Source organism: Dipodascopsis tothii (assembly GCF_038497935.1).
Source record: "Dipodascopsis tothii strain CBS 759.85 unplaced genomic scaffold V1510scaffold_11, whole genome shotgun sequence".
Classification (NCBI taxonomy): domain Eukaryota; kingdom Fungi; phylum Ascomycota; class Lipomycetes; order Lipomycetales; family Lipomycetaceae; genus Neoaidaea; species Neoaidaea tothii.
The window spans coordinates 10,455-34,896 of record NW_027117995.1 but is presented as its reverse complement, the minus strand read 5'-3'; the positions used below and the strand labels follow the sequence as shown (position 1 = coordinate 34,896).

Below are 24,442 nucleotides of genomic sequence, written 5' to 3'. Positions count from 1 at the left end.
CGCCCGCAGGGCGCACCCTCGACGGAGTCGCCGCCGGAGGCTCGCCTCAGCCGCACGGCATGCGGCGCACCCACTGCCGCCCGCAGGGCCCACCCTCGACGGAGTCGCCGCCGGAGGCTCGTGCACGGCGAGCCGCACGTCGTGCGGCGCACGACGCGGAGCCGCACGCTGTGCGGCGCACATGCCGGGGCGAGCCGCATGCCGTGCGGCTCGCTTATCGCATCGCTTATCACGCCGCTCGCTTACACCGCGCCGCCGCGACCAGGCACCGGCCGCGCCGGTGGCCCCTGTTCGGAACCGGCGGCCGCGTGGCCGAGCCGTGGGGCGTGTTTACTCGTTGCCGGATCGAGCCCGCGCCGGCTATGTCCCAAGACGCGTCGACGTCACGGAGCTGTGACGACGGCGCGGCTCGCGTCGGATTTCGATCGGGCCCAGGCGCGGGCAGCGTAAATACTCGTCGGCATAAATAGACCGCGGGCGGGCGGTGACGGCACCATACCAACCGGCAGGATCGTCGGGAGCTCGACCCAGACGCACACAGACCCGAGCGACGGCGGACGAGACGCCGGGCACAATTGGGGCGGGATGATGCTCAAGCTGCGCGAGCGCGGGCGCAACACGCCGCGGCAGGAGGTGGCCGTGCGGCCGTTCGACGACACGCTCTCGCTGGCCGCGGCCAAGCTCGCGTTCCAGAACATGGAGCGGGACCAGTCGCGCCGGCCGAGCATGGCCAGCACGGTGCGCGGGTACAGCATGGTGTCGCAGGAGAACCGGACGTACAGCCGGGCGGGCGAGCGCACGGTGTCGCTGGACCTGACGGCGCTGGAGGGCGAGCCGTTTGCGGGCGTCGGCCGGTTCGCGGACGACAGTCTCTCGGCGTACTCCGAGGACGCGTCGGCGGCGATGGTGACGGCGTCCATGGGCGAGATCTCGGCCGACATGACGGCGCAGACCGCGCGCACGGCGGGCACGCTGCGCGCGCCGCGGCGCGTGGCGTCGGCGCTGTCGCAGACGACCACGCGGACGGCGCGGCCCCGCGACAGCCTGGACCGGGCGCCGTCGGTGCTGCGCGACGCCACGCTGACGGCGCCGCCGAGCCCGCGGGTGGGCCAGTCGTTCCTGCGCGGCGGGACCGAGTTCCAGACCATGAGCCGCACGCTGCGCGAGTCCAACCAGACGCGCTCCTTCGCCAAGACGTTCAACCTGGGCGGCTTTGCGGGCGCGACCAGCGCGGCCTTCATTCCGGCGCCGCTTGCCGACCAGACCCAGCAGATCAAGGCCAGGCTGGCGCGCAAGAAGCTGCCGCGGGCGCTGCTGCGCGGCGTCCGCAAGATGTTCTTCCTCGGCAACAGCAACGACGCCGAGACGAGCTATGTGTCGGCGTACCGGCCGCAGCGGTCCATGTCGGTCGCGTACGGCCAGTACGCGGCGGCGGACGAGTCGCTGGCGGCGGCGGCGCGCCGCAACATCAGCATGGCCAGCGTCAGCACCATCACCGACGCCGGCGCCGGCGGCCACGACCTGACGGCCCAGACGGACGCGCCGAGCTTCGACGGCTACCGCCGGCCGTACTCGCGCGCGTCGACGCTGCGCGGCTCGGGCCTGGACGAGCTGTCGGCGACGGCCGGGAGCGCGGCCGAGCCCGAGACGCAGGCGCACTCGGGGCCGTCGTCCTCGGGCTCGTCGCGGCTGGGCCTGGACAGCAGCGGCGACGTCTCGCACGGCACCGCGGCCGAGGAGCGCCCGCGCACGCGCGCGGACGCGCGCGCGCGCCGGGCCGCGTCCGGCGCGTCGGCCGTGTCAGCCGCGTCCGGCGGCTCGGCCGTCTCCGGCCGGCTCCAGCCCTCCGCCGCCCAGCAGAAGCTCGACCAGCAGCGCAACCGCAAGTCGCTGTACGAGGAGACCATGCCCGACGCGCTGCTCGCGCACCTGCGCAAGCGCCGGGCCGCCATCGGCGACAGCACCGACACGTCCAGCCAGTCCATCCTCTCGGCGTACGCCAAGCCCGAGCACGACAACCCGTGGGCCGAGTCGCGGCGCACCCACGAGCCGGCAGCGTCGCCGCTGGCCCACACCACGTCGCCGGACGACTCGCTGCCGCGGGCCGACAGGCGCGCCGCGTACGGCGCCGAGCTGGCGCGGTTCAGCAAGCCGGTGTCGCGCAACGTGGCGCCCGAGCGCGTGTACTCGGCGCTCATGCGGCGCATCCAGAACAGCCGCCCGGCGGACGAGCTCGAGCAGGCCCAGGCCGCGCTGCTGGCCGACGCCGCCGCGCTCGCGTGCCCGGCGGGCAGCCCGGCCGCGCGGCCGGCCGGCGTGCTGCGGCCGGTCACGCCGCCGCAGCTCCACCGCGCGCTCTCGGACGAGTTCCTCGAGCCGCGCGGCAACTCGTTCGGCCACGCCGACACCTCCGCGGCCGACCTCTCGACCGACGTCGACGAGTTCCAGCCGCCGCCGCCTGAGTCCGAAAGCGAGCCCGAGCCGCAGACCGAGAGCGATCCCGAGCCGGCGACCGAGGCCGACGACGACTCCGGCTCGGAGACGTCGCGGGCGAGCTCGCCCGCGCGCGACGACGTCGCCCACTTCGCCGGCCTCGTGCAGCCCGTGCCGCGGTCGTACGCGGCGTACACCATGCCCGCGTTTGGCCGCGACGTCGACGACCTCGATCCGGCCGAGTTCACACGCAAGATCGACTTTGCGTCCACGCCCAAGCCCGTCGGGCTCGCACCGCCGCGCCCGTTCACCGCCAGCACGGCCAGCTCGCCCGAGCCGTACCCGGCGCTGCACGACATCCAGTCGTTCGCCGACATCCCGGTGATCTATGACGACGACAGCCCGGCCCCGCCCCGGCCGGTCGAGTACACCGGCGAGTTCGACATGACCGAGATCTCGTTCAAGGACACCCACATCGAGGCCCTGAGCTTTGCGTTCAACTCGCCCGCGCTGGCGCAGGCGCCGTCCCCGGCCCGGCGGTCGCGGCCGCCGTCGCGACCGCTGTCCAACGCCGGCTCGCCCGCGCCGCGCCGCCGCCGCTCGTCCTTCGAGACCGAGACCCTGGCCGCGCTCAGCTTCCGCGCAGACTCGTCCCCGGACCCGGCTGCCCGCCGCAAGGCCAAGCTGCAGGACGCGCCCGAGTACTCGAGCTTCTTCCCGTACACCGGGCCCGGCCGGCGCGAGCAGAGCCCGGCCGCCCGCCGCCGCTGGCACCACTGGAAGGACGGCTCCGAGCTCGACAAGGACCGCGCCGACCGCGAGGCCGACGTGGCCAAGTACAAGAAAAAGGCCTTTGGCAACATCAACACCAACTCGTCGAGCTACTCGCAGTTCTCGAGCCCGCTGCTGTCGTCCGGCTACCAGGGCTACAGCCCTGGCTCCAGCTCCAGCCAGTACATGGCCGGCCACAACGACGAGAATGGCGGCCGGTCGTACCACTATGCCGACGACGACCGCCGGATGCCGACGCTGGACGTGTCGGGCAACATCTCGCGGTACCTGGACGACCTCAGATGATCTGTTGGATTGTCGTCAGCAGTGCTGGCAGTTTTGTAGCTGTGTATTGTTACCTTCCGATAGTTTTCGCCTGGCGGTGCCGGCGCAATATAATGAATCATGACGCGGTTTGGGGAGAGGAAGTGGTGGGCGGCTGCGACTGTGCGACGGGCTGCGGTGTTGGTGTAACATGAGCTGCGCCGCACGAGCTGCGGCTGGAGGCGCGCCGCATTCTGTGCGGCTGAGGCTGCGCCGCATTCTGTGCGGCTGAAGGTTGCGCCGCACGAACTGCGGCTCAACTCCGCGCACGAAATGCGGCGCAGCCCTGGCCTCCCCACGGCCGCGCTCAACTCAGCTTTCATCTCATAAGTATTGGCATATCTACAGCTTAAAGTACACTAGCAGCGACTATGACCGTAGACTGCATGCAAAAATATGGGGCCCCTGCCCGGCTAACGTTACAATGGTCATAATCGAATAAACAACTGCTCCAATCCATGCCCCAGTCCCCCATCGTATCTCATGATCCCGGGCCGCGCTAGTTCTGGGCAGCCACGCTCGCCAGGGTTTCGGCCAGCGCGGCCTCCACGGCCTGTTCCAGAGCCTGCATCAGCCCGTCGAGGGCCTCTGTGGCCACCACCGCCGAGTCCGTCAGCAGATCGCCGGCCTCGGCCAGCACCTGCGCAGCCGCAACCGCCACTTCCGCGCCCGCGTCCTCTCCGGCGTCCTCCGCCTCGTTCGGCCCAATGCTCGGCTCGCCTCCAAACGGCGGCTGGAACCCGCCCGCCGGCAGCCCCGGCACCGAGCTCGGGCGGCCGCGCAGCGGAACCTCGCCCTCCACCGGCAGCCGGTGCACAATAAACTCGCCCACCGGCGTGTCGATGCCGACGTCGATCAGGCCCACCAGGTCGATCTCGGCCGCGCCCGAGAACACGAGCTTCTGCACCAGCCGCTTGAACACGGCCTGGTCGTCGATCTCCATCGGCACGTTGTCCAGCTCGGCCACCACGTGGATGTAGCCCTCGGGCGTGTAGTACGAGATGGCCGGGATCCAGTCGTGCAGCTCGAGCCGGCCAAACTTCTTACCGGCGTACGACAGGTCCGAGTCGCCCTTGAGGCGGTCGACCGAGACCTTGAAGTCGAGCTCGGCCGGCAGCTCGATGTCGGCGTTCACCAGCGCGCTCAGCCGCGGCAGCGCGCCAGGGCCCTCGCCCCGCGCCGGCACGGTCATCTTCACGCGCGTGAACCCAAACGACTTGACCATGTCGCCCATCCGGCCCTCGGACGTGTTGCGGCCCGCCACCGGCACCGGCACCGACACCGACGCCAGCAGGTCCGTCACCCATTCCGGAAAGTCCGGGATCAGCTGCGACGGGTGCCCGTGCACGTACAGCGTCACGGTCTCGCCGCTCAGGTACGCGGCCAGGTACCGGTCTATCGCCGACGAGCCCGTCTCCGAGCCCGGGCACGGCCGCGTGAACGGCGCGGGCACGTCCGACACAACCGACGTCACCTGCAGGTCGACGTCGCCCTTCGGCTCGATCGTCACCGGCGCCGACTGCGCCGTCGCCAGCCGGAACCGCTCCGCCGGCGTGCACGCGGCCGCCTCGATCACCCACGTCAGCGCCGGCAGCGCCAGCTTGATCGGGTACGAGTTCTGCACGGTCGCCACCACGCGCGCCATGATTCCTTTCGGGTCGCTCGCCTCCGTCAACGACATCTCGGCAATCGAGTACGGGATCAGGTCTCCGGCAGATGCTGAAGCAGTTAGCACGAACAATGACCACGGCGCCCGAATCGCCCGCCAGCCCGCCTCCCCGCCAGTTCTTGCCAAGCCCCCGAGCAAATACATCAAAACATTCATTATTACTATAGCTCTAAATTCGCCATATCGTGTACAAACCCGGCGCCAAAAGTCCCAAAATGAAATGCCTGGCAGCCTGCGGCTAGACCAGAATGTGTTCAATACCTTCTACCGTGACATCCTTGGAGATGTGGTGCGTGCCCAGCGGCAGCAGACCGGTCTTGAGCGTCAGGTTCGTGTTGGCGCGGAACACCGCGCGCTGCAGGTGGCCCTGGATGTAGTCGTCAATCAGCTTGGCGATGTCGGCGGCGGACGCGACCTCCTTGACGACGGTGTTGAGCGCCAGGTTAGTGACGTGGTGGTCGCGGACGTCGATCACAAACGGCGGCACAGACGCGCGGCCGAGCGGGATCGCGCGCTGGCGGTTGTGCGTCTTGTTCTTGTGCGACGAGGTCTCGAACATGAGCTCGAGCTCGGCCTCGCGCGAGCCCGCGTTCTCGTCGACCTGGCTGATGAGGATGCCGTCGTTGAAGATCGACAGCTTGCGCATGAGCGTGGTCGCCAGCCGGCCGACCGTGCGCACGGTCGGGTTCTCGACCCGGGCCGAGTCGAACTCGACCGTGCACTCGACGTTCGTGTGCACGCCGCTGAAGTCGATGTGGTCGATCATCACCGACGTGACGTTGACCTGCATGGCCTGCGTGGCATACTGCTCCGGTCCGTTCATGCGCATAAACTTAGCGCCCGCGATCACGAAGCCAACAGTCGTCACAAAGACCACCAGGAAGAGCAGCGGCAGCATGCAGCAGCACATCCGCGCAAAGCACGACGACTTGCGCGCGCGCGGCCGCGCCACGCGCCGCCGCACCGGCACCGGCGCGCAGAGGTACCGCGTCCGCGTCCGCGGCGGCTCGTCGTAGTCTGCCACGGGGAAGTATCCGTCGCGGCCCTCCTCCTCGTAGTACGGCGACGGCACCAGCAGCGCCTGCGAGTCCGACGCCTTGGGGTTCGGGTACAGCGCGGCAGCCGCGGCCGAGCGCGAGCCCGACGACGAGCCCGCGACCTCCGTGTATGGCGGCGGCGACTGCATCGGCGACATCAGGAGCGCGTCCGTGGACGGCCGGCCCAGGGGGACGTTCTTGGACTTGGAGTCGGTCATGGGGAGAAAATTTTCAGACAGCGAGTGCTGAGGTTTGATGGCTTGCGCCGTGTGGGGCGTGAAAAGAAGTCCGCGAGAGTTCGTGGAGCTGGTTGAAAGCCTGTGTCAGATGCTGATGATCTGGGCTGAGCGGGAGTGGACGCCGTCAAATAGTCTGCGACTGGGGCCCAACGTGCGCTTTACGGGCGTCTGCGGCGGATTCGTGCGACGGTCTTGGCCGGAGGCGTGGCGGCGACAAAAGGCCGCACCCGGGTAACGTGACCTGTCTCGCCCATACCCGCCGATCGCTGCGGCGTTGGCCGACGCGGCGCTAGCCGCGACCCGCAGCGGCCGACGCGGACCGAGTCCGCGGGGCCGGACGCGGTCCGCGCTACGCTGGCTGGCGTCCCCGGCCGGCGGCCCCGCGCGGGCCCTGACCCACCCACGCTGCTGGGCCGGGTTGTGACCGGGTCCGCCGCGCACGCGTATGGGTCCATGCAGCTCCGCGACATATGCGCCCCCGTACCTGCACGCCGGCGCACGGTACCCGCTCGGTGGCGCCGCCGGCCCAGCACCGGCCCAGCACCGGCACGGCCGACAGCCGGCTGGGCCCGCGGCAGCAGCCACAAGCTGCGGTCCAGAGCGCCGGCGGCAGTCCCGCGCCACGCAGCCGCCGGGCCGCCGGCGCGCGCCACCGCCCACACGCCGCGCGCGCAGCCCCGTGCGCCGCAGCCCCGTGCGCCGCAGCGCCCGCGGCCGCACAGTCGCGCAGCGCTGTGGCCTGGTCGCGCGCGACGGCAGGGTGGCCAGGCAGGCACGTGATGCTCACGTGATAGATTAGTCACTCGTGACTCACCCGGTGAATCATCTTGCCAATGTCCGCCGGCTTATAGGCTCGGCCCGCCAGCCGCAGTGCCGCATTGAGTTCCGCAGTTGCACACAACGAGCCGCACGACAAAAAAAATTCGCCGAGCACAGAACATTCTCGCACGACACCGTCCGACGCGCAGCCCCCTTCGCGACAGCGCTCAATGGCCTCCCTTTTCAAACAATCGCTCGGTCCCGTCTCCCGCAGCGTTTCCACCCGAATGACACACAGCATGGCCGGCAGCAACGCGGCCCCCCGGCATCTTCTCTCGATCAACGACGTCAGCGCCAGCGAGTTCCGGGCGCTGGTCGAGCGCGCGGCGCAATTCAAGACGCAGGTCCGCAGCGGTGACCGCGCCGCGGCCGTCGCCGCCGCCACCGGCCTGACCGGCCAGACGGTGGCGATGATGTTCTCGAAGCGCAGCACGCGGACGCGGGTCTCGACCGAGGCCGCCGTGAACTACCTGGGCGGGCACCCGATGTTCCTCGGCAAGGACGACATCCAGCTCGGCGTCAACGAGTCGCTGTACGACACCGGCCGCGTGATCTCGTCAATGGTGTCGTGCATGGTCGCACGCGTGGGCCCGCACTCGGACATCGCGGGCCTGGCCGCGGCGTCGTCCGTGCCGGTGATCAATGCGCTGTGCGACACGTACCACCCGCTGCAGGCGATCGCGGACGTGCTCACCATCCGCGAGGCATTTGGCCGCACCGAGGGCCTGAAGCTGGCGTGGGTCGGCGACGCCAACAACGTGCTGAACGACCTCTCGGTCGCGTGCGCCAAGAGCGGCATCTCGGTCGCCATCGCCACGCCCGAGGCGTACCCCGTCAACCCGGCCGTGCTGGCCGCCGCCCGGGACGCCGCAGCGGCCTCGGGCGCGTCCATCTCGACCTCGAACGACCCGCTCGAGGCCGTCCGCGACGCCGACGTCATCGTCACCGACACCTGGATCTCCATGGGCCAGGAGACCGAGAAGCAGCTCCGGCTGAAGCAGTTCGCCGGCTACCAGGTCAACGCCGACATGGTTGCCCGCGGCAAGCCCAAGCCGGGCTACAAGTTCATGCACTGCCTGCCCCGCCACCCCGAGGAGGTCTCGGACGAGATCTTCTACTCGGACAGCTCCCTGGTCTTTGAGGAGGCCGAGAACCGGCTCTACGCCGCGCTCTCCGCGCTCGAGGGCTTTGTGGTCAACAAGGGCCGTCTGGTCTAGGGCCCGGCGCGGCCCGCCCTGTATAATAACGGCATCCCTGGAGGCGATTCCTCAATAAAACGCGGCCGGCCCGGCCGGCCGCTCTTTTGGAAACCTAGTAGTCCTCGGGCTCGTCCGCGAGCGCCTGCTTGCGCCGCCGCACGTCCGCGCGGTCCTTGCACACGTCGCACGCGCGCGCGCAAAAGTCGGGTGCCGGCACCGCCCGCACCCCGGCCGGCCGGTCAAAGTACGCGGCCAGCATGCGGTGCCGGCACTGGCTGTCGTTCTCGCAGTACGCCACGAGCTGCGTCAGCGCGCTCCGCGGGCCACTTACCGACGAGAAGCTCGTCTGCTCGCCGCCCTGGCTCGCGCTCACGTCACGGTCCTGCCGCTTGAGGTCGCGCAGGTACCGGACCCGGTCCCGGTCGTACCGGCTGTAGAAGAGGATGACCCGGCAGGCCTTGTTGTCGCGCCCGGCCCGGCCCGACTCCTGGTAGAAGCCCTCGATGGTCTTGGGCAGGTCCCAGTGGACCACGAACCGCACGTCGGGCTTGTCCACGCCCATACCGAACGCCGTCGTCGCCACCACGATCTCGTATCCCTTCGAGCCGACCACCCACTTGCGCATCACGTCGTCCTTGACCGCGGCCGCCAGCCCGGCGTGGAATGCGCGCGCGCCAAAGCCGCCTTGCTGCAGCCGCTCGGCCACCTGCTCGCAGGTTGCCCTCTGCCGACAGTACACGATGCCACAGCCGTCCCGGCCGGCTGCCAGCGCGTCGTACTCGGCGGTGCCGTGCTTCCGGCGCAGCCGATCGTAGTACGGTCCGAGGAACCCGGCCAGATCGTCGTAGAGACTGTCGGGATCGTGGTCGAGAAAGTACCGGACCTCGTAGTGCAAGTTCGGCCGGTTCACGGACGTCGTGAACACGGCAAGCTGCGGCGGACTCGGCAGCCGCAGGATGCGCACAATTGCGCGCTGGACCCTGGCGTCAGCTGCGCCGCCGGCGGGCTTACTTCTCGGTCGCGGTCGCAGTCAGAGCCATGACCGGAACCCGCGGAAACTGCTCCTTAAAGTACGACAGCAGCCGGTAGTCGCGCCGAAAGTCGTGGCCCCACTCGACGCAGCAGTGCGCCTCGTCGATGACGAACCGGTTGAGCTCAAACTGCGCGTACACGATCGCCAGGTGTCGCCGAAAAGTTTCGGTCGCGCATAGTTCTGGCGTCACTGCCGTCAGCACCGCGCCGCGTCTACGTACCGTAGATGAGCCGGGTCTTCGGATGGCCGCAGGTCAGATCTTTCAGGATCTACGTCAGCTTTGCCGTGCGCGCTCCCACCCGTTGCCGCTCGTCAGACGGCGTCTGGCCGTTCAAACACACGGCATTGACCGATCGACTGACCAGGAAGTCGACCTGGTTGTGCTGCCGTCAGCGCGTCCGACCGCAGCCTACCATGAGCGCAATGAGTGGGCTGACCACAACCGTCGTGCCGTGGTCCGCGCACACCGCCGGCAACTGGTACGTGAGCGACTTGCCGTGGCCGGTCGGCAGCAGCACAAACACATCGCGGCCCTCGAGAACTTTCTGACGTCAGCGCGCCCGGGAAACACGCACCTCGATGATCTCGCGCTGGCATCCGCGGAAGGTCTTTTTGCCAAACACGCGACGCAGCGTCCAGTCGATGTCCATCATGGCCATAGTAGGGCTCAGGACGGCGCGGCGCCTTCGGACAAGGCGCGCGACGGTTGCCGGGGCAACAAATTGGCGCTAGTTACGCGTGAGCAGGCACGCGCGGTTGCCATGGCAACGCTAACGCGCCAGGCGGCGGTCCCGCGGAGCCGACGGCCCCAGCCGCAGCCTGCAAGGGGCAGTTACCCTCGACGGAGCTGCCACCGGAGGCTCGTGCGGGCAAGCTTCTGACAGCGAGTCTGTCGCGGGTACTGCCCTGCGGAGACAGCGGAGCCGCATAGTGTGCGGCTTATAACCGCAGCCGCACGGTCTGTCCGAGGCACCCTCCGGCGAGTCGCTGCCAGGAGCCGTCTACGCGTGACTGCCTTTGGCAGGTGGCACAAAGCACGCAGCGCAAGGCGTTGCCAGGGCAACAGTCCCACAAAGTCCTTATTACACCTTCTTCTGCAGCGCCTGAGAGATCTTCCAGTAGAACTGGGCAGCCGAGCTGCGCATGAACGACAAAGGCTCGGTGAAGTAGTCCGGCAGGAGCGAGATCATGAGCGCGTCGCGCTTCTCATCGAGCAGCGGGATAAACGTGATCTCGACGTCATCGTTGGTCATGCCCGACTCGCGCGGCACTGACAGCTTGTAGTGGAACGCGCCGTTGCGGCCCATCTGCAGACAGTCGTAGACAAGCCGGCTGCCGTTGGCGTCAGACTTGGGCGTGACGCCTGAGGCGCCAAGCGCGGTGGCAGTGCCGGTCTCGGTGCGGACGTCACGGATAATGAGCCCGCTCAGGTCCGAGAACAGGTCTTCCTTGAGCTGGACGGTGCCAGCGGCGGCAGGACGTACGCGCGCGGCGAGCTTGGACTCGAGCACCAGGTTGTCGGCGCGAGCATCGTCAAGCTGGCCCTGCAGCCGGGCGATCTCGTCCTGCAGACGCGTGGTCTGGTCCGAGACGCGCGGCGCAGCACGCTCGGCAGCGAGCTCGTCCTTGAGAGTCTGGATGATCTCGTTGGCGACGGCCTGGCGCTGGTCGGCGGCGGCACGGTGGGCGACGAGCGCCTGCTCGGCGTCCGTGTGGCGCAGGCGGCTGAGCTGGCTGAACCGGTCCTCGAGCGTGGCGAAGCGCGCGGCGAGGTCTGCGTGGCGCGCGTGCGGCTCGTGCGGCGCGTGTGGCGCGTGCGGCGCGTGTGGCGCGTGCGGCGCGTGCGGCGCCTGCGACTCGGCCTCCCGCCGCGCCGTCTCCGGCGCCCGCGCCTTGTCCGACCGCTTCTCGGGCTTTTCTGCCTTGTCCGTCCGTGGCTTGTCGGCCCGGACCTTGTCGCGCGGCTTGTCGCGTTTGCCCAGCTTGTCGGCCGACCGGTCGGCGGGCCGGTCGGCCTTCTCGATCGACCGTTCTGCCGGCCGAGCCACCTCGCGCGACCGCTCCACCGCGTCCGGCTTGATCTCCATCGACTGCATCTCGTCCTCGCTCTCGGCGGCCGAGTCCGCGTTCTCCTTGTCCGAGCCTGAGTCGGACGACGCGATCAGCGCCGACAGCGACCCGGCCTCCTTGGGCCGACGGCCCGGCTTGCGCGCCGGCTTGGTCACCTTGGACACATTCTTGACCGGCTTGGCCGCCTTGACCGCCTTGCCTGTTTTGCCGGCGTTGGCTCGGCTGGCGGTGAGCACAGCGTCGCTGCCGGCGTCGGCGAGCTCGGCCGTCTTGGTCTTGCGAGGAGCCATCTGCGGTCAGCGAGTCTGCACGCCACGGCGACACGTGCCGGCCAGCGACCGGCCGTGCTCGGTGCGCTTGGGCGCGTGTGCGGCTGCTCACCTGCCGTGGTCCGGGCGTCTTGATGCCGGTGTCGACGCGTCTAAGGGTGCAGAACGCGTCGCGGCTTTTTCTGCCCAACTGCCCAAGCGACAGATCCATCCGCCACCGACAATGACGGCCGAACACGCACCAGACCCCGCACCCGGAGCCTCGACGACGACCGTCGACGGCGCCGGCGCCGGCCCGGCCGGCCCGGCCGGCCCCGCCGAGCGCAACGAGGAGGAACTGCAGTACCTGGCGCTGTGCCGGACCATCATCGACACCGGTCACTTTCGGCCTGACCGCACGGGCACGGGCACGCTGTCGCTGTTCGGCCCGCCGCAGCTGCGGTTCTCGCTGCGCGACAAGCGGTTCCCGCTGCTCACTACCAAGCGCGTCTTCACCAAGGCGGTCATCCACGAGCTGCTGTGGTTCGTCTCGGGCTGCACGGACGCCAACGTCCTGCGTGCGGCCGGCGTGCACATCTGGGATGGCAACGGCTCGCGCGAGTTCCTCGACAAGGTGGGGCTCAGCCACCGGGCCGAGGGCGACCTGGGGCCGGTGTATGGGTTTCAGTGGCGACACTTTGGGGCACCCTATGTCGACTTCAGGACCGACTACACCGGCCAGGGCGTCGACCAGCTGGCGGACGTGATCCACAAGATCAAGAACACGCCCTACGACCGCCGGATTATCATGTCGGCGTGGAACCCGGCCGACCTGGGCCAGATGGCGCTGCCGCCGTGTCACATGTTTTGCCAGTTCTACGTGGACATGGTCCCCGGCAAACGTCCAGAGCTGTCGTGCTTGATGTACCAGCGGTCGTGCGACATGGGCCTGGGCGTGCCGTTCAACATTGCGTCGTACGCGCTGCTGACGCGCATGATCGCCGAGGTCTGCGACATGGACGCCGGCGACTTCATCCACACCATGGGTGACGCGCATGTGTACCGCGACCACATCGAGCCGCTGCGCGAGCAGCTGGCCCGGGACCCGCGCGAGTTCCCGACGCTTGAGATACGGCGCCGGGTGGATGACATCGACGGGTTTGAGTACAGCGACTTTGAGATCGTGGGCTACCGGCCGCACGCGAAAATCGACATGCGCATGTCGGTGTAATAGATTAGTGGGGTCACATGGTTACAGGGGTCGGGTTACGGGTTACACGACTCCTGCGGGTGTATGCAGGTGTATGTGGGCGCTTGCGCGCGCCTGCGGGTGCCGTAGTCACGGGCTGCGTGGGCGTGCACGACGGCGCATGCTGCACCGCCAACGCACCGCCGCGACGGTGGCCGAACACCGCGCACCGCCACACCTCACGCGTCGCTGCACGTCGGCACAGGCTGCGCACCGCCTCGCCTGCGCACTGCCGCGCATGCCCACGCAGCGGTGGCGCGGTGGCGCCGCCCGGGCCCTGCCGGTACCGAGGCGAAGTGCGCGTTGCGAGAACTTTCTGGCAGGCGCGGCCCCGCAGCGTGGCCACCAGGCGGCTGGCCACGGCCGTGCGCCGGGGGCTATGCCGAGCCGGGCTGCTGGCGTGCCACCAGGGGCCTTCACGCGTAGTTATAAGCAGCCTCCTCGCCGAGAACACGCCACAGCATGCGCTGACAGCTCGAGATGACACAGGCACCGGACCTGGTCGAACGGCTGCAGTCGGTGTTTGACGTGGACCCGTTCTTCACGTCGGCGCCGGCGTCGCCGTTCGCAATTAACCGCGAGTTCTTCAATGCGTTCCACAGCCTGGCCGGGTTCACGCACACCCGGCCGTCGTTCGACATCCGCGAGACCGAGGCCGAGTTCCTGCTCGAGGGCGATTTTCCGGGAATCGCTCGCGAGGACATTGAGCTCGAGTTCCTGGACGAGAACACGCTGCGCGTGAAGGGCCGGATCGTGCGCAGCAACGAGTTCTTGGACAAGGGCGGCGACGGGCCGGTGGCGACGCGGCCGCCGTCGGTGATGTCTGTGCGGGCGCCGTCGGCGGCGTCTGTGCGGGCGCCGTCGGCGGCGTCTGTGCGGGCGCCGTCGGCGGCGTCTGTGCGGGCACCGTCCGTCGCGACCGAGCGTGCGCCGTCGGCAGCGTCCGTGCGGTCGGCGGCAACAGCGTCGTCGGCAGTCTCCGTCGCCGAGCGCGCGCTCTCGGTCGCTGACCGTGCGCTCTCGGTCGCGTCCGGCCGACCGCCGTCGGTCTCATCGACCCGGTCGGCCGCCTCGGCCAAGTCGGCCAAGGGCTCGTTCATGGGTTCGCTCGTGGGCTCGCTCAAGTCCAAGCCGCCGTCGCGGACGAGTGTACGCTCGGTCTCGGCGCCGGTCTCGCCGGCGGCCTCGCGCCCGGCCTCGATCCGCTCGGAGCGGTCGCCAACGCCCATGTCGTACTCGGACCATGGCACAATCTACAGCGAGTCTCTGTACTCAGAACGGTCCCGGCCGGCCTCAGTCTACTCGGAACGGTCCGCGCACGAGCGGACGCCGTCGATCTACTCGGAGCGGGGCTCGGTGCACTCCGAACGGGGATCTATCCTCGAGCGGGCGTCGGTGCGGTCGGGTCGGTCGGCGTCGGCGTCGGTGCGCGCGCCGTCCGCCCGCTCTGAGCGGCCGGCGTCGATGCTCTCTGAGCGATCTCTGCATTCTGAGCGGGCGCCGTCAGTCTACTCCGAGCGAGCGCCCTCTGTGCATTCCGAGAGGGTGCCGTCTGTTTACTCGGAGCGCGCGCCGTCCGTCTACTCTGAGCGCGGATCCGTCCGCTCGGAGCGGCCACCGTCTATCTACTCTGAGCGCTCCGTCCACTCCGAGCGCGCGCCGTCAGTCTACTCGGAGCGCTCTGTCCACTCTGAGCGCGCGCCCTCCGTCTACTCCGAGCGCGCGCCCTCTGTCTACTCCGACCGCGGCTCAATTCGGTCCGACCGCGCACCATCGGTGGCTGCGGTGGCTGAGCGCGCGGCGTCAGTCCTCTCCGACCGGGCGCCGTCGGCGCTGTCCGAACGCGCTCCGTCTATCCTATCTGAGCGTGCGCAGTCCGAGCGCGCATCATCCGCACTGTTGGAACGCGCCGCGCGTACCCCCACGCCGGTGCGCGCCCCGTCCGCCCCCTCTTCCCCCTCCTCGCCCTCCTCCACCGGCTCGTACTGGGCCAAGGAGCGTTTTGTTGGGCAGTATTCACGCACGTTCCGGTTCCCGTCGCCGGTCGACACCGGCGGCGTCTCGGCTCGGCTCAAGAACGGCGTCCTCCGGATCGTGGTCCCCAAGCTCGGCCGGCCGCCGGCCGCCGTCCGCAAGGTCGAGATCGTCGCGGACTAGCCGCCATGCATTAGATCATTATATACACATCAATCGCGCTTCATAATGTCGGGCAGGCCGAGCTCGCCGCCGGCCTTGCTGAAGTGTGTCCGCGCGCGCTTCGGGAACACGACGCCCAGGAAGTAGACGGTGGCGACGAGGAACGTCAGCGCCGCCGTCAGCAGGCAGTACACGACGGTTGTCGTGCGCACGTACGCCGACGACAGGTGCGGCAGCTCGGACGGGAACCACCGCACCGACAGTTGCAGCGTCAGCTCATCGCCAATGATGACGCGCGCGGTCGGCCCGTTGACGTTGTAGGACGTGGCGGCCTTGACGTAGCCGCGCACGGAGCCGTCGCCAGCGCGCTGGGCGCTGACCTCGTCCTCGGCATCGTAGTCGGTCAGAATCACGTTCAGGCGGCCGTCGACGTCGAGGTGCGACTGCTCGAGCTGGCCGCCCAGGCTGACCACGAAGGGCACGTACTGGTTGCCGCCCTTGCCCTGGGCCACACGGCACGACCACGGCGCGTCCTGGTGGATGTACAGCTGGAGCAGGTGGTACATGTGGTCGCTCAGCGCGATCGTGCAGTTGACCGTGTCGACGTCGCGGTGGTACGGCAGCGCCAGGGGGTGCCCGGTCTCCTTGCACACCGGGAAGGGCTCGTACAGGATCGTGCCCGAGTCGTCCGAGATGTGCTCGCCGGTGTCGATCTGCCGCTGCATGCACTCCACGGGAATCGCGTCCACGCGGCGCCGGTACGGCTGGCCGCGGTTGGGCTCGACGGGGGCGGCCGCCCGGCGCGGCGGCGGCGGCGGCGGCTCGGACGTAACTGTGCGCACGACCGCGACCGTGCGCACCTGCCGGCGGTTGCCGACCGGCGGCGGCGGGGCGGGCGTGACGGCGGCGGCGGCGGTGCCTGTGGCCACGTCGGCCACGTCGGCGGTCGTCGTGGCGCCGAGCGCGGCGGCGGGCCACGCCAGAGCCGCCCATCGCGCGCCCGGCACGCGTGCCTCGCTGGTGGCAAGCAATGCGGCCAGGAACAGCCAGCAGAGCTTCATCTGCGGTCAGCGTGCGCGCACGGCGACGTACCTTTCGTGGCGGTTGCCGTGGCGGGCGCGAACGCAAGACATCACCGTCACGTGACGCCCCACCGCTCAGGGGCGCAACGGCGCCTGATCTGGCCCGTTCCGCCGCGCTGGCGCACCTGTGTCACCCGGCGTTTCAGCTGCAGCCACCTTGCCGGCACTCCTGCGCTGTGACCTGCAGCGGCGCGGGGCAGAGCGCGCGGCCGCGCCGCACGCCGCGCGGCTGGTCACGTGGACTCACGTGACCGCAGCGACAAATTCTGCGCCCGCCGTCCTCGACGGCAAGATCGCACGAAATGGCCCTCAGCAGAAGCACCGCCAGCTGCGCGCTGGTAGCGCGCGGCGCGCGGCTGGCCTACGCGGCCTACGCGGCCAACTCCGCCCTCTCGAGCGCGGCCTGGGCCCGGCCCGCCGCACGCACCCTCTGCACCGCGAGCCGCACGAGCCGCTCGGGATGCGGCGGCACGGCCGCCCTGCTCCTGCCCCCGACCCCCCGGCCCGCCGGGCGCTCTGTGTGGGCCGCCGGCGCGCTGCGCATGTACGCTGTGCACGCCGAGAAGGACTCCGGCGCGGACGCGGCCGGCACGACCGGTGCTGGCGCGGCCGGCGCCGGACCCCAGAGCGCTGGCGCCGAGGGCCCCGCTGCGGGCGCGGGCTCGGGCTCGGCCAAGGCCGCCGTTGGCGTCGTCCGGCGGCTGGTACGCATGTCTACGTTCTTGTTCTACACAGCGCTGGTCGTGTCCGGCATTGGCATCACGGTAAGGGATCGCGCGCGCACCGCTGACGCCAGGGCCTTGTGATCTACTACTTTGTGATCACGGCAATCATGCCCAGCGGCGACGTGCAGCTGCAGGCGCGCGCGTCGCGCATGGTCGAGGAGCACGCGCGCTGCCGCGAGCTCATCGGCGACAAGATGACCATCCACGGCGAGCCGTCCGGCAACCGCTGGGCGCGCAACCGCCCGGTCGTGGCACAGCGCGGCATCGACCAGGACGGCCGCGAGCATGTGTGGATCAAGTTCTACGCCGAGGGCGAGCGCGGCGAGGGCGTGGCGCGGCTCGAGATGATCAAGGACACGGCCGACGCCGACTTTGTGTACCGGTACTTTTTTGTCGACGTCAAGGACCACGGCCGTGTGATGCTGGTGGACAACACGGCGACCACGCGGCCAAAGCCGAGCGGGTTCCTGGGCATCAAGTGGGGCCCGAAGGGTAGTGAATAGCACCGTTTGCCGAGCCAAGGTGGTGCGCCGCACAGAGTGCGGCGCCGTAGAGCACCCAGCCGCATCCCATGCGGCTCAGGCACTAGCCGCCGAGCCGCACCTCGTGCGGCGCCCCGGTCACGTCACCACCGTCACACGCCGTAAACAGCCCCGGGTAAAATCGAAACGTCCCAGCTCGAGCCCCGGACCCAGCGCGCCGTCGCCGCCGGCCAGATCCGCCAGCATGTCCGTGGCGCCCCCCAGACCCTCCGGCGGCGGGCCGGCGCAGTACCGGCCCGCGTCCGTCAGCGACCTGCCGTACGAATGCGTCCTCGAGATCCTCCGGCACGTTCCCATCGACCAAGTCGGCCGGGCCGCCGCCGTGTCGCGCCAGGTACGTCTTTGCCGGCCGCGCTGACCCCAGTGGCACGAGGCCGCCATGGACCGCCGGCTGTGGGAGCACCTCGAGCTGTCGCACCTGCTCCCCCGGCAGCTGGCCGCCGGGTTTGAGATCGACGGCCCGGGGCCGGCCCCGACGCTGTGCGTGCAGGCGCTGCAGTTTGCGCGCTCGCTGGTGATCAGCAACCCCCACTACATCCAGGGCACGGACGTGATCGACCTGCTGGCCGTGCTCGCAAGTGCGCGCGGCCTCGTGCTCGACACGTTCAAGCTCGAGAACTGCCCGTACATCCCGCGCACGGCGCTGGGCACGTTCTTGAAGCACACCACGGCGCCGCTGCGCGTCCTCAGCTTCCACGGAAGCCACGTCCAGTCCGGCGCGCTGCGCGCGCTGGCCCAGAACCCGGCTTTGACGTCCCGGCTCGAGGTACTCAACCTCTCGTTCACGTCGAGCACGGACGAGAGCGTGCGCCAGCTGACGGCGGCGCATTTGCCCCGGCTACGCGTGCTCCTCGTGGCCGGCAATCTCTCGGTCTCGGGCGAGAGCGTCTACTACCTGCTGTCGTGGCTGGCCGGCGGAAACGCGCACGCGGCCTGGCCGTCTGCGCCGGCGCCCACGCTGCCGCCGGCCCCGTTGACGACGCTCGACCTGCGCTTCATCTGGGGCATCCAGGCCTGCTGGGTCGTCGAGTTCCTGCGCTCGGCCGCGCCGACCATGCAGCTCCTCGACATCCGCGGCTGCGAGCACTTCACCAAGCGCGATCTGGATCGCATGCGCGCGGTCGCGCCCGCCGCTGCCGTGCGCAACTCGGTCCTACTCGAGGACGACTCGATCGAAGGCTACCGGCGGTTCGTCTCGCTGCTGGCCCAGCAGCCCAAGATCAAGGCCGACGGCCCGTAGGGCCTGCTGGCTACTGTACACTACGTAATGCATTGTCTAAGCTTCTTCGCCAAGTAGCGACGGTATCCGCACGCCCTTGACGATCACGAGCGTGTCGCCGTCGCGCACCCCCGCGTTGCCGAGCCGGTCGCTGAACTCGAGCACCTTGCCGCCGTCGACGTGGAACACCCGGAGACGGTCCTCGTCGGCCGCCTTCATGCTGTTTAGGTTGCTGATCTGCAGCCGCACGGCCGCCTTGTCCAGCACCCGACCGACGACCCAGTCCTTGCCGAAAAACATCTCGGCACGGTCCTTGCCGCCGCTGGGCGAGGTGGCGCGCGCGTGTTCCGACTCGACGTAGACGTAGACCCGGTTGGGCGGGGCTATGCTGGTCTCGCCGCGAGCGTTCTGCTTGAGCGAGGCCATCGCCTTGGCCCGGGCCGCCATCGACGCCGCTTTCGACGACCGGAAGCCAAGCATTGCCTTGGTGGATATGCCGTTGCCGCTGCCGGCACTGCCCGGGCCGCTGCCGGCGCTGCCCGGGCTGCGCGCGCTCTCGCTGGCGCTCTTGCTGGCCGTCCACATGCGCAGCTTGGCGAGCGCGCCGCGCGCGGCCTCGGCCGCCGAGTCGGTGGATCGCGTGGCCGCCGGAGCCGGCTGACAGTGGTGGTCCTGCCGGTGCCGCAGACACGTCAGCTTGCGGCAGTCGGGGCACCGCGTGGCGGGCATGGTCGCTGTGTTGACCATTTGCTTGCACGAGGCCTCACAGCACTTGACGGCGCGCGGGTCGCCGCCGACGCGCTGGGCGCCGGCCGGCCGGGCCGCGCTCGTCTTGGTCTGGCCGGCGCATCTGTGCGCCGAGCTCGTTCGGTGGTCGAGGCAGTACTTGAGCTGGCACTCTGGGCACACAAACCTGGTGGTCAGTATCCATTACGGGCCGCATATAGCCGCATATAGCCGCCGAGCCTCCGGCGGCCACTCCAGGATGCTGACGGCGGCAGCCCGTACTACCTGTCGAGGGCAGCCACCCTCCACGGAGTCGTCGCCGGAGCTCGCCGTCGGATCACTGCCCGGACAGACGGAACGGCGGGTGTCGCTAGTGTAACCTGCCGTAAGCAGCAATCTCGACGAGGTCGTCGGATGCCGGCATATAGCCGCATATAGCCGCCGAGCAAACACGCATTCTGCCCGGAGGGCAGCCGCTCGAGAGTCGCGCCGGTGCCTTGACCGGAGACCAGTCTCCGCCGGCGCTCGTCCGCGGGCGAGTCTCCGCCGGCGCCTCGGTCGCGAGCAGCTGCCTGCGGCAGCCAGGCGCCCGCCGATGCCTGTCCAGGCCGTGCTCGACGGGTGCGTCGCAGGCCCCAGGGGGCGCCCCTGTAACACGCAGCCGACGTAACACAAACACGCAGTCAGTACTCACGGCAGAAAGTCCAGCTTGTGGCACTCGGAGAAAGCGCAGTGCTCGCCAACCTTGAGCAGGCCGTCGGATCCGGTGGCAGTCGACATCTCGTCCGTTCGCAGGCTCGTCCGTCCGTTCGGCTGGGACGCGCTGGCCTTTTAACGCGGATTATTAATCGAGCCCGGGCGTTCTGGACGGACCGAGAAGCTCAGTGGGAGTTTCGCGCGAGCCGCACGAGCCGCACGAGCCGCACGAGCGTTTGCGAGCCGCACGTGGCGCAAAACAATCCGTCGGCGCAGCACACAGGGCGCCATGCTCGCGACCACGTCTGTTCGAAGCCGGCCGGCACCGCTGGCGAGCGCGTGCCGGCTCCTGAGTGTGAGTGACGATGGATGCGGGCGCGGCAGCGTCGACGGCGTCGCTGCCCGGCGACGGAAATGGCGACGTCGACCAGCGCGAGCCGAACGACGCCGCCGACGGCAGCGCGCCTGCCCGGTGATCCGCCCAGCGCTGACCGCAGACCGGGCCCGAGGCTGTGCGCCTCTCGAAGCTGTTTGTTCCGTCCGGGACCGTGTCGAGCCGGCAGGGCAAGCCAGGTGAGTCCGTGGCCGTCGGTGCTGACGCCAGAAACAACCACGGAACTGCTCGTCCGCGCGGGCTACATGCGGCAATCGTCCGCCGGCGTGTTCCAGATGCTGCCACTGGGCCTGCGGGTAGAGCGCAAGATCACCGAGATCATCCATCGGCATATGCAGCAGGCCGGGGCCAGCGAGGTCGCTCTGCCGTCGCTGCTGACGGCCGCGGCCTGGAAAGAGACCGGGCGGTGGGCCAACAAAGAGGTAGGGCTCGGCGCGGACGCGCTGATGGCAGATGTACAAGCTCAAGGACTCGGGTGGCGGCGAGTTCTGTCTGGGCCCGACGCACGAGGAAGAGATCACGACCTTGGTCGCCCACGAGGTCAGCAGCTGGAAGCAGCTGCCCCTGCGGCTGTACCAGATCGGGCGCAAGTTCCGGGACGAGCTGCGGCCGCGCGGCGGGCTGCTTCGCGGACGAGAGTTCACCATGATGGACCTGTACTCGTTTGACCGGACGGCCGAGGACGCCCTGGCGACGTACGAGGTCGTGCGGCGCGCGTACGACGGCGCCCTGGGCGAGATTGGCGTCGACTACGTGGTGGTAGGTGGCTGTGCGGGCGCGCTGACGGCAGTGCGAGGCCGACGGCGGAGACATCGGCGGATCGGTCACACACGAGTACCACTACGTGACCGACGCCGGCGAGGACGCGCTGCTGCGGTGCGACAGCTGCGGATACGCGGCTAACAGCGAGGTCGCGCTGTCGTACCCGCCGGCGGACTATGCGCCGGCGTTCAAGGAGGCCGCGGTCAAGTACGGCGTCAGCCGCGACCGCGACACTCTCATCGTGGCGTACTATCCGCCGGATCGCAAGCTGAGCCCGACGCTGCTCAAGCAGCTTGCGCCCGACTGGGACCCGGCCGTGGCCGACAAGGACGTGGTGGCGGCGCTGCAGTCGACCGGCGACGCCATGACCAAGTCGGTCCTGCGGCTGTTCGACGCCCGCGTGACGACCACGGTCGACCTGCCGGACATGCCCGTGGCCACCCAGCGCAGCAACACGACGACCGTCATGGACGCGTGCCTGGTCGAGGCGGACCCGGCCTCGCACGGCGACATGTGCGGCTCGTGCGACGACGGCGCGCTGACGAGCACGCGCGCGGTCGAGGTCGGCCACACGTTCTACCTCGGCACCAAGTACTCGAAGCCCCTGGCGGCGTCCTACACGCCGCGGAACGGGGCCGCGCGCGTGCCCATCGAGATGGGCTGCTACGGCATCGGCGTCTCGCGGCTGATCGCGGCCGTGGCCGAGAAGACCCGCGACGCCAAGGGCCTGGCCTGGCCGGCCGCCATCGCGCCCTTCTCTGTCGTTGTCGTGACCCGGCCCGGCGCCGACAGCGCCGACATCGAGCGCGCGGCCGTCCGGCTCTGCCAACAGCTGCGCGACCGCGGCATCGACGCCATCGTCGACGACCGCGCCGACAAGAGCTTTGGCTGGAAGCTCGGCGACGCGCGCTACCTGGGCTTCCCGGTCTGCGTTGTCGTTGGCAACAAGTTCGTGGCCGACGGCGTGCTAGACGTCGAGGTGCGCCGGACCGGCGCCGCGCACGCCGCGCCGTCCGTCGACGCCGCCACCGACCTCGTCTGCGACGTCCTCCGCGCCGAGCACGCCCACGTGTGGCCGTAGGAGCAAGTGTAAATAGTTATGTACATGGTGGCGCGCCACCGCTCGCCGCTCAGCGCACGAGCTCCTCGTAGATGCACCAGGCAATGCAGGCGCTCATGGCCTTGCGCGAGATGCGCATGCCCAGCCCGTCGAACAGGCCGCGGACGCCCTCTTCGCGCACAACGCGGACGCCGGCGGACAGCAGTCCGCGGTACTGGTCTGGCTGCAGCTGGATGCGCGTTTTGATGGTGTCGAACGGGTTGGTGATTGCGGTCGCCAGGCCGGCCGAGAGCCCCGCACACGCCGAGTTGACTGCGGCCGACGTGGAGCTCGAGAGCAGGCCGTCGGCCGGGCCGTTGGCAGGCCCGTCGAGCGCGGCGGTCGGCAGCAGGCCGGGCACGACCGCCTTGGCGTGCTCGTAGAAGAACACGTACAGGCCGGCCGACGGCGCATCGCGCACGAACGTCGCTCCGAACCCGTACCAGAACCCGCGCACGCCGTGCGCCCGCCACAGAGACGTGGCCGCGTCCCGCACGGATCGGTACTGGTACAGCGACGATTCGTAGCGGACTTTGACCACGGTCAGCGGCATCGTCAGGAACCCGACCGCGCCGCGCGCGACCGCGCCGGCCGCCAGGTTGGCCCCGCCCTGTAGCCGCGGCAGCACAGACGACCGCCGCTCGCCGCGCCCGGCCGCACCGGCGCCGAGCGAGCTGCGGATCGTGTGGAGGCTGGTGAAGTAGAGCGCACTGCCGACGGAGGTGCGCATCGCCGACGGCAGCGTGCCGCGCCACAGCTGGCGCGTCATGGCCAGGGGCGACTGTCGGCTGTCGCGCGCGATCTCCTCGACGGCCGAGCGCAGATTCGACCCGGACGCCTGCTGGATCCGTGTTTTGAGCAGGTCAAGCGGCTGGAGGATCACGGCCGACGAAAGCCCGGACACAAAGCCGGCACGTATGTGCCGGCCCTTGGACTTTCTGCCTTCGCTATCCATGGCTGTGCGGGTGCGTGCACTTGCGAACTCGCTGGCGGAGTTGCGGGCATGGATCGGCTGAAGGTTCGCAGACGTTGGGCGCGGAGTTCGGAAAGTGTCGGCGCCACAGGCGCCACCGTCATCCGGTCTCGTGGGGCGCTGCGCACGAGCCGCGCGCCGCACGCGGTGCGGCGCCAGCTCCTACAGGTGCGCCGCGCGCGGTGCGGCTCCACGGCGCCCGCCTGCCCGTCCAGGCCGCCGATCGGCGGAACCGCTGCCGCCGATCAGGCCTCAGCGGGCCCGCCAGCGGCCACCGTCACACCCGGCCGTACCGCCGCCACTGCGGCTGCCTCAGCCCCGCAGTTGCTGCACGTATGACTACATCCGGCCGTGCAAACTCTCGTTGCGTGCCGGCCGCTTCCGTGGACGGCCGTGTTAGTCACATCTGCAAAACACGAAAGTTGTAGTTAAGGTTGGGCACGCGTCAACGACAACGGCCTACTGGGCACCCCATCAGTTGCGGCCATACCCTGAAGAAAACACAGTTCCCCGTCCGATCAACACCCGTTAACCTTCAGTGGGCTCACTTAGTACTGCGGTGGGAGACCACGCTGGAATCGTGAGTGTTGCAATTTTTGCTGCGCGTACCTCTGAAGCTACAAGGATGATTTGAGCTCTGTGCCGACGGCATTTACGCTCGCGTAGTTGTCTGCGGAAACACACGTAGACGGCCCTTCTGTGACCAGTGCGTGAGGAGACCTGTGGGGAAGGTGTCCTACGAGAGACCTACAGGGGCAGCGCACGGTAAGCCGCACGGCGTATGCGGTTTGGCAGACCTGCAGAGCCGTACATAGAGCTGGTGCAAACAAGACAGACAGTTGCGGCCATACCCTGAAGAAAGCACAGTTCCCCGTCCGATCAACACCAGTTAAACTTCAGTGGGCCTGCTTAGTACTGCGGTGGGAGACCACGCTGGAATCGCAGGTGCTGCAATTTTTGCTGCGTTGCTGCAGGATGACGTTTTGGTGGTTGTATC

At 69.3% G+C, this 24,442-nt stretch overlaps 14 protein-coding genes across 14 annotated transcripts; 7 read left to right on the top strand and 7 right to left on the bottom strand.

Moving 5' to 3' along the window:
• Positions 1-289: 289 nt before the first annotated feature.
• Positions 290-3,752, top strand: V1510DRAFT_429630 (uncharacterized protein). Its single transcript, XM_066935325.1, has one exon. It carries the CDS (start codon positions 586-588, stop codon positions 3,508-3,510), a length of 2,925 nt encoding a protein of 974 aa, XP_066789471.1. The 5' UTR covers positions 290-585; the 3' UTR covers positions 3,511-3,752.
• Positions 3,753-3,824: 72 nt separating this feature from the next.
• V1510DRAFT_106005 (uncharacterized protein) lies at positions 3,825-5,473 on the bottom strand. The gene has a single exon (XM_066930217.1). It carries the CDS (start codon positions 5,351-5,353, stop codon positions 4,028-4,030), a length of 1,326 nt encoding a protein of 441 aa, XP_066789470.1. The 5' UTR covers positions 5,354-5,473; the 3' UTR covers positions 3,825-4,027.
• Positions 5,436-6,452, bottom strand: V1510DRAFT_363938 (uncharacterized protein; the record flags this gene model as incomplete). The annotated part of the gene is made up of 3 exons (XM_066931163.1): positions 5,436-5,726; positions 5,799-6,125; positions 6,168-6,452. 3 exons carry the CDS (start codon positions 6,450-6,452, stop codon positions 5,436-5,438), a joined length of 903 nt encoding a protein of 300 aa, XP_066789469.1.
• A 779-nt stretch (positions 6,453-7,231) lies between these two features.
• V1510DRAFT_415165 (Aspartate/ornithine carbamoyltransferase) lies at positions 7,232-8,602 on the top strand. The gene has a single exon (XM_066933546.1). The coding sequence runs from the start codon at positions 7,463-7,465 to the stop codon at positions 8,507-8,509; it is 1,047 nt and encodes a 348-aa protein (XP_066789468.1). The 5' UTR covers positions 7,232-7,462; the 3' UTR covers positions 8,510-8,602.
• Position 8,603: 1 nt separating this feature from the next.
• On the bottom strand, positions 8,604-10,400 carry V1510DRAFT_429627 (ATP-dependent DNA helicase; the record flags this gene model as incomplete). The annotated part of the gene is made up of 7 exons (XM_066935324.1): positions 10,100-10,400; positions 9,938-10,069; positions 9,824-9,907; positions 9,745-9,793; positions 9,503-9,713; positions 8,823-9,471; positions 8,604-8,792 (listed from the first exon to the last, which is right to left on the bottom strand). The coding sequence occupies exons 1-7, from the start codon at positions 10,181-10,183 to the stop codon at positions 8,604-8,606; spliced, it is 1,398 nt and encodes a 465-aa protein (XP_066789467.1). The 5' UTR covers positions 10,184-10,400.
• A 206-nt stretch (positions 10,401-10,606) lies between these two features.
• On the bottom strand, positions 10,607-11,884 carry V1510DRAFT_402503 (uncharacterized protein; the record flags this gene model as incomplete). Its single annotated transcript, XM_066932106.1, has 1 exon — positions 10,607-11,884. The coding sequence occupies one exon, from the start codon at positions 11,882-11,884 to the stop codon at positions 10,607-10,609; it is 1,278 nt and encodes a 425-aa protein (XP_066789466.1).
• On the top strand, positions 11,852-13,267 carry V1510DRAFT_415156 (thymidylate synthase/dCMP hydroxymethylase domain-containing protein). Its single transcript, XM_066933545.1, has one exon. It carries the CDS (start codon positions 12,087-12,089, stop codon positions 13,071-13,073), a length of 987 nt encoding a protein of 328 aa, XP_066789465.1. The 5' UTR covers positions 11,852-12,086; the 3' UTR covers positions 13,074-13,267.
• A 304-nt stretch (positions 13,268-13,571) lies between these two features.
• Positions 13,572-15,248, top strand: V1510DRAFT_363848 (HSP20-like chaperone; the record flags this gene model as incomplete). The annotated part of the gene is made up of 2 exons (XM_066931156.1): positions 13,572-13,844; positions 14,958-15,248. 2 exons carry the CDS (start codon positions 13,572-13,574, stop codon positions 15,246-15,248), a joined length of 564 nt encoding a protein of 187 aa, XP_066789464.1.
• Positions 15,059-16,303, bottom strand: V1510DRAFT_415153 (uncharacterized protein). Its single transcript, XM_066933544.1, has one exon. The coding sequence runs from the start codon at positions 16,286-16,288 to the stop codon at positions 15,278-15,280; it is 1,011 nt and encodes a 336-aa protein (XP_066789463.1). The 5' UTR covers positions 16,289-16,303; the 3' UTR covers positions 15,059-15,277.
• Positions 16,304-16,851: 548 nt separating this feature from the next.
• On the top strand, positions 16,852-17,537 carry V1510DRAFT_364048 (TIM21-domain-containing protein; the record flags this gene model as incomplete). Its single annotated transcript, XM_066931171.1, has 2 exons — positions 16,852-17,073; positions 17,106-17,537. 2 exons carry the CDS (start codon positions 16,852-16,854, stop codon positions 17,535-17,537), a joined length of 654 nt encoding a protein of 217 aa, XP_066789462.1.
• Positions 17,538-17,710: 173 nt separating this feature from the next.
• On the top strand, positions 17,711-18,869 carry V1510DRAFT_415150 (uncharacterized protein). Its single transcript, XM_066933543.1, has 2 exons — positions 17,711-17,910; positions 17,941-18,869. Exons 1-2 carry the CDS (start codon positions 17,761-17,763, stop codon positions 18,814-18,816), a joined length of 1,026 nt encoding a protein of 341 aa, XP_066789461.1. The 5' UTR covers positions 17,711-17,760; the 3' UTR covers positions 18,817-18,869.
• V1510DRAFT_415147 (uncharacterized protein) lies at positions 18,828-20,488 on the bottom strand. Its single transcript, XM_066933542.1, has 2 exons — positions 20,216-20,488; positions 18,828-19,708 (listed from the first exon to the last, which is right to left on the bottom strand). Exons 1-2 carry the CDS (start codon positions 20,299-20,301, stop codon positions 18,853-18,855), a joined length of 942 nt encoding a protein of 313 aa, XP_066789460.1. The 5' UTR covers positions 20,302-20,488; the 3' UTR covers positions 18,828-18,852.
• Positions 20,489-20,492: 4 nt separating this feature from the next.
• On the top strand, positions 20,493-22,506 carry V1510DRAFT_415142 (uncharacterized protein). Its single transcript, XM_066933541.1, has 5 exons — positions 20,493-20,572; positions 20,715-20,790; positions 20,822-21,033; positions 21,065-21,370; positions 21,402-22,506. Exons 1-5 carry the CDS (start codon positions 20,507-20,509, stop codon positions 22,452-22,454), a joined length of 1,713 nt encoding a protein of 570 aa, XP_066789459.1. The 5' UTR covers positions 20,493-20,506; the 3' UTR covers positions 22,455-22,506.
• On the bottom strand, positions 22,455-23,525 carry V1510DRAFT_415141 (mitochondrial carrier domain-containing protein). Its single transcript, XM_066933540.1, has one exon. It carries the CDS (start codon positions 23,425-23,427, stop codon positions 22,504-22,506), a length of 924 nt encoding a protein of 307 aa, XP_066789458.1. The 5' UTR covers positions 23,428-23,525; the 3' UTR covers positions 22,455-22,503.
• Between the last annotated feature and the right edge of the window lie 917 nt (positions 23,526-24,442).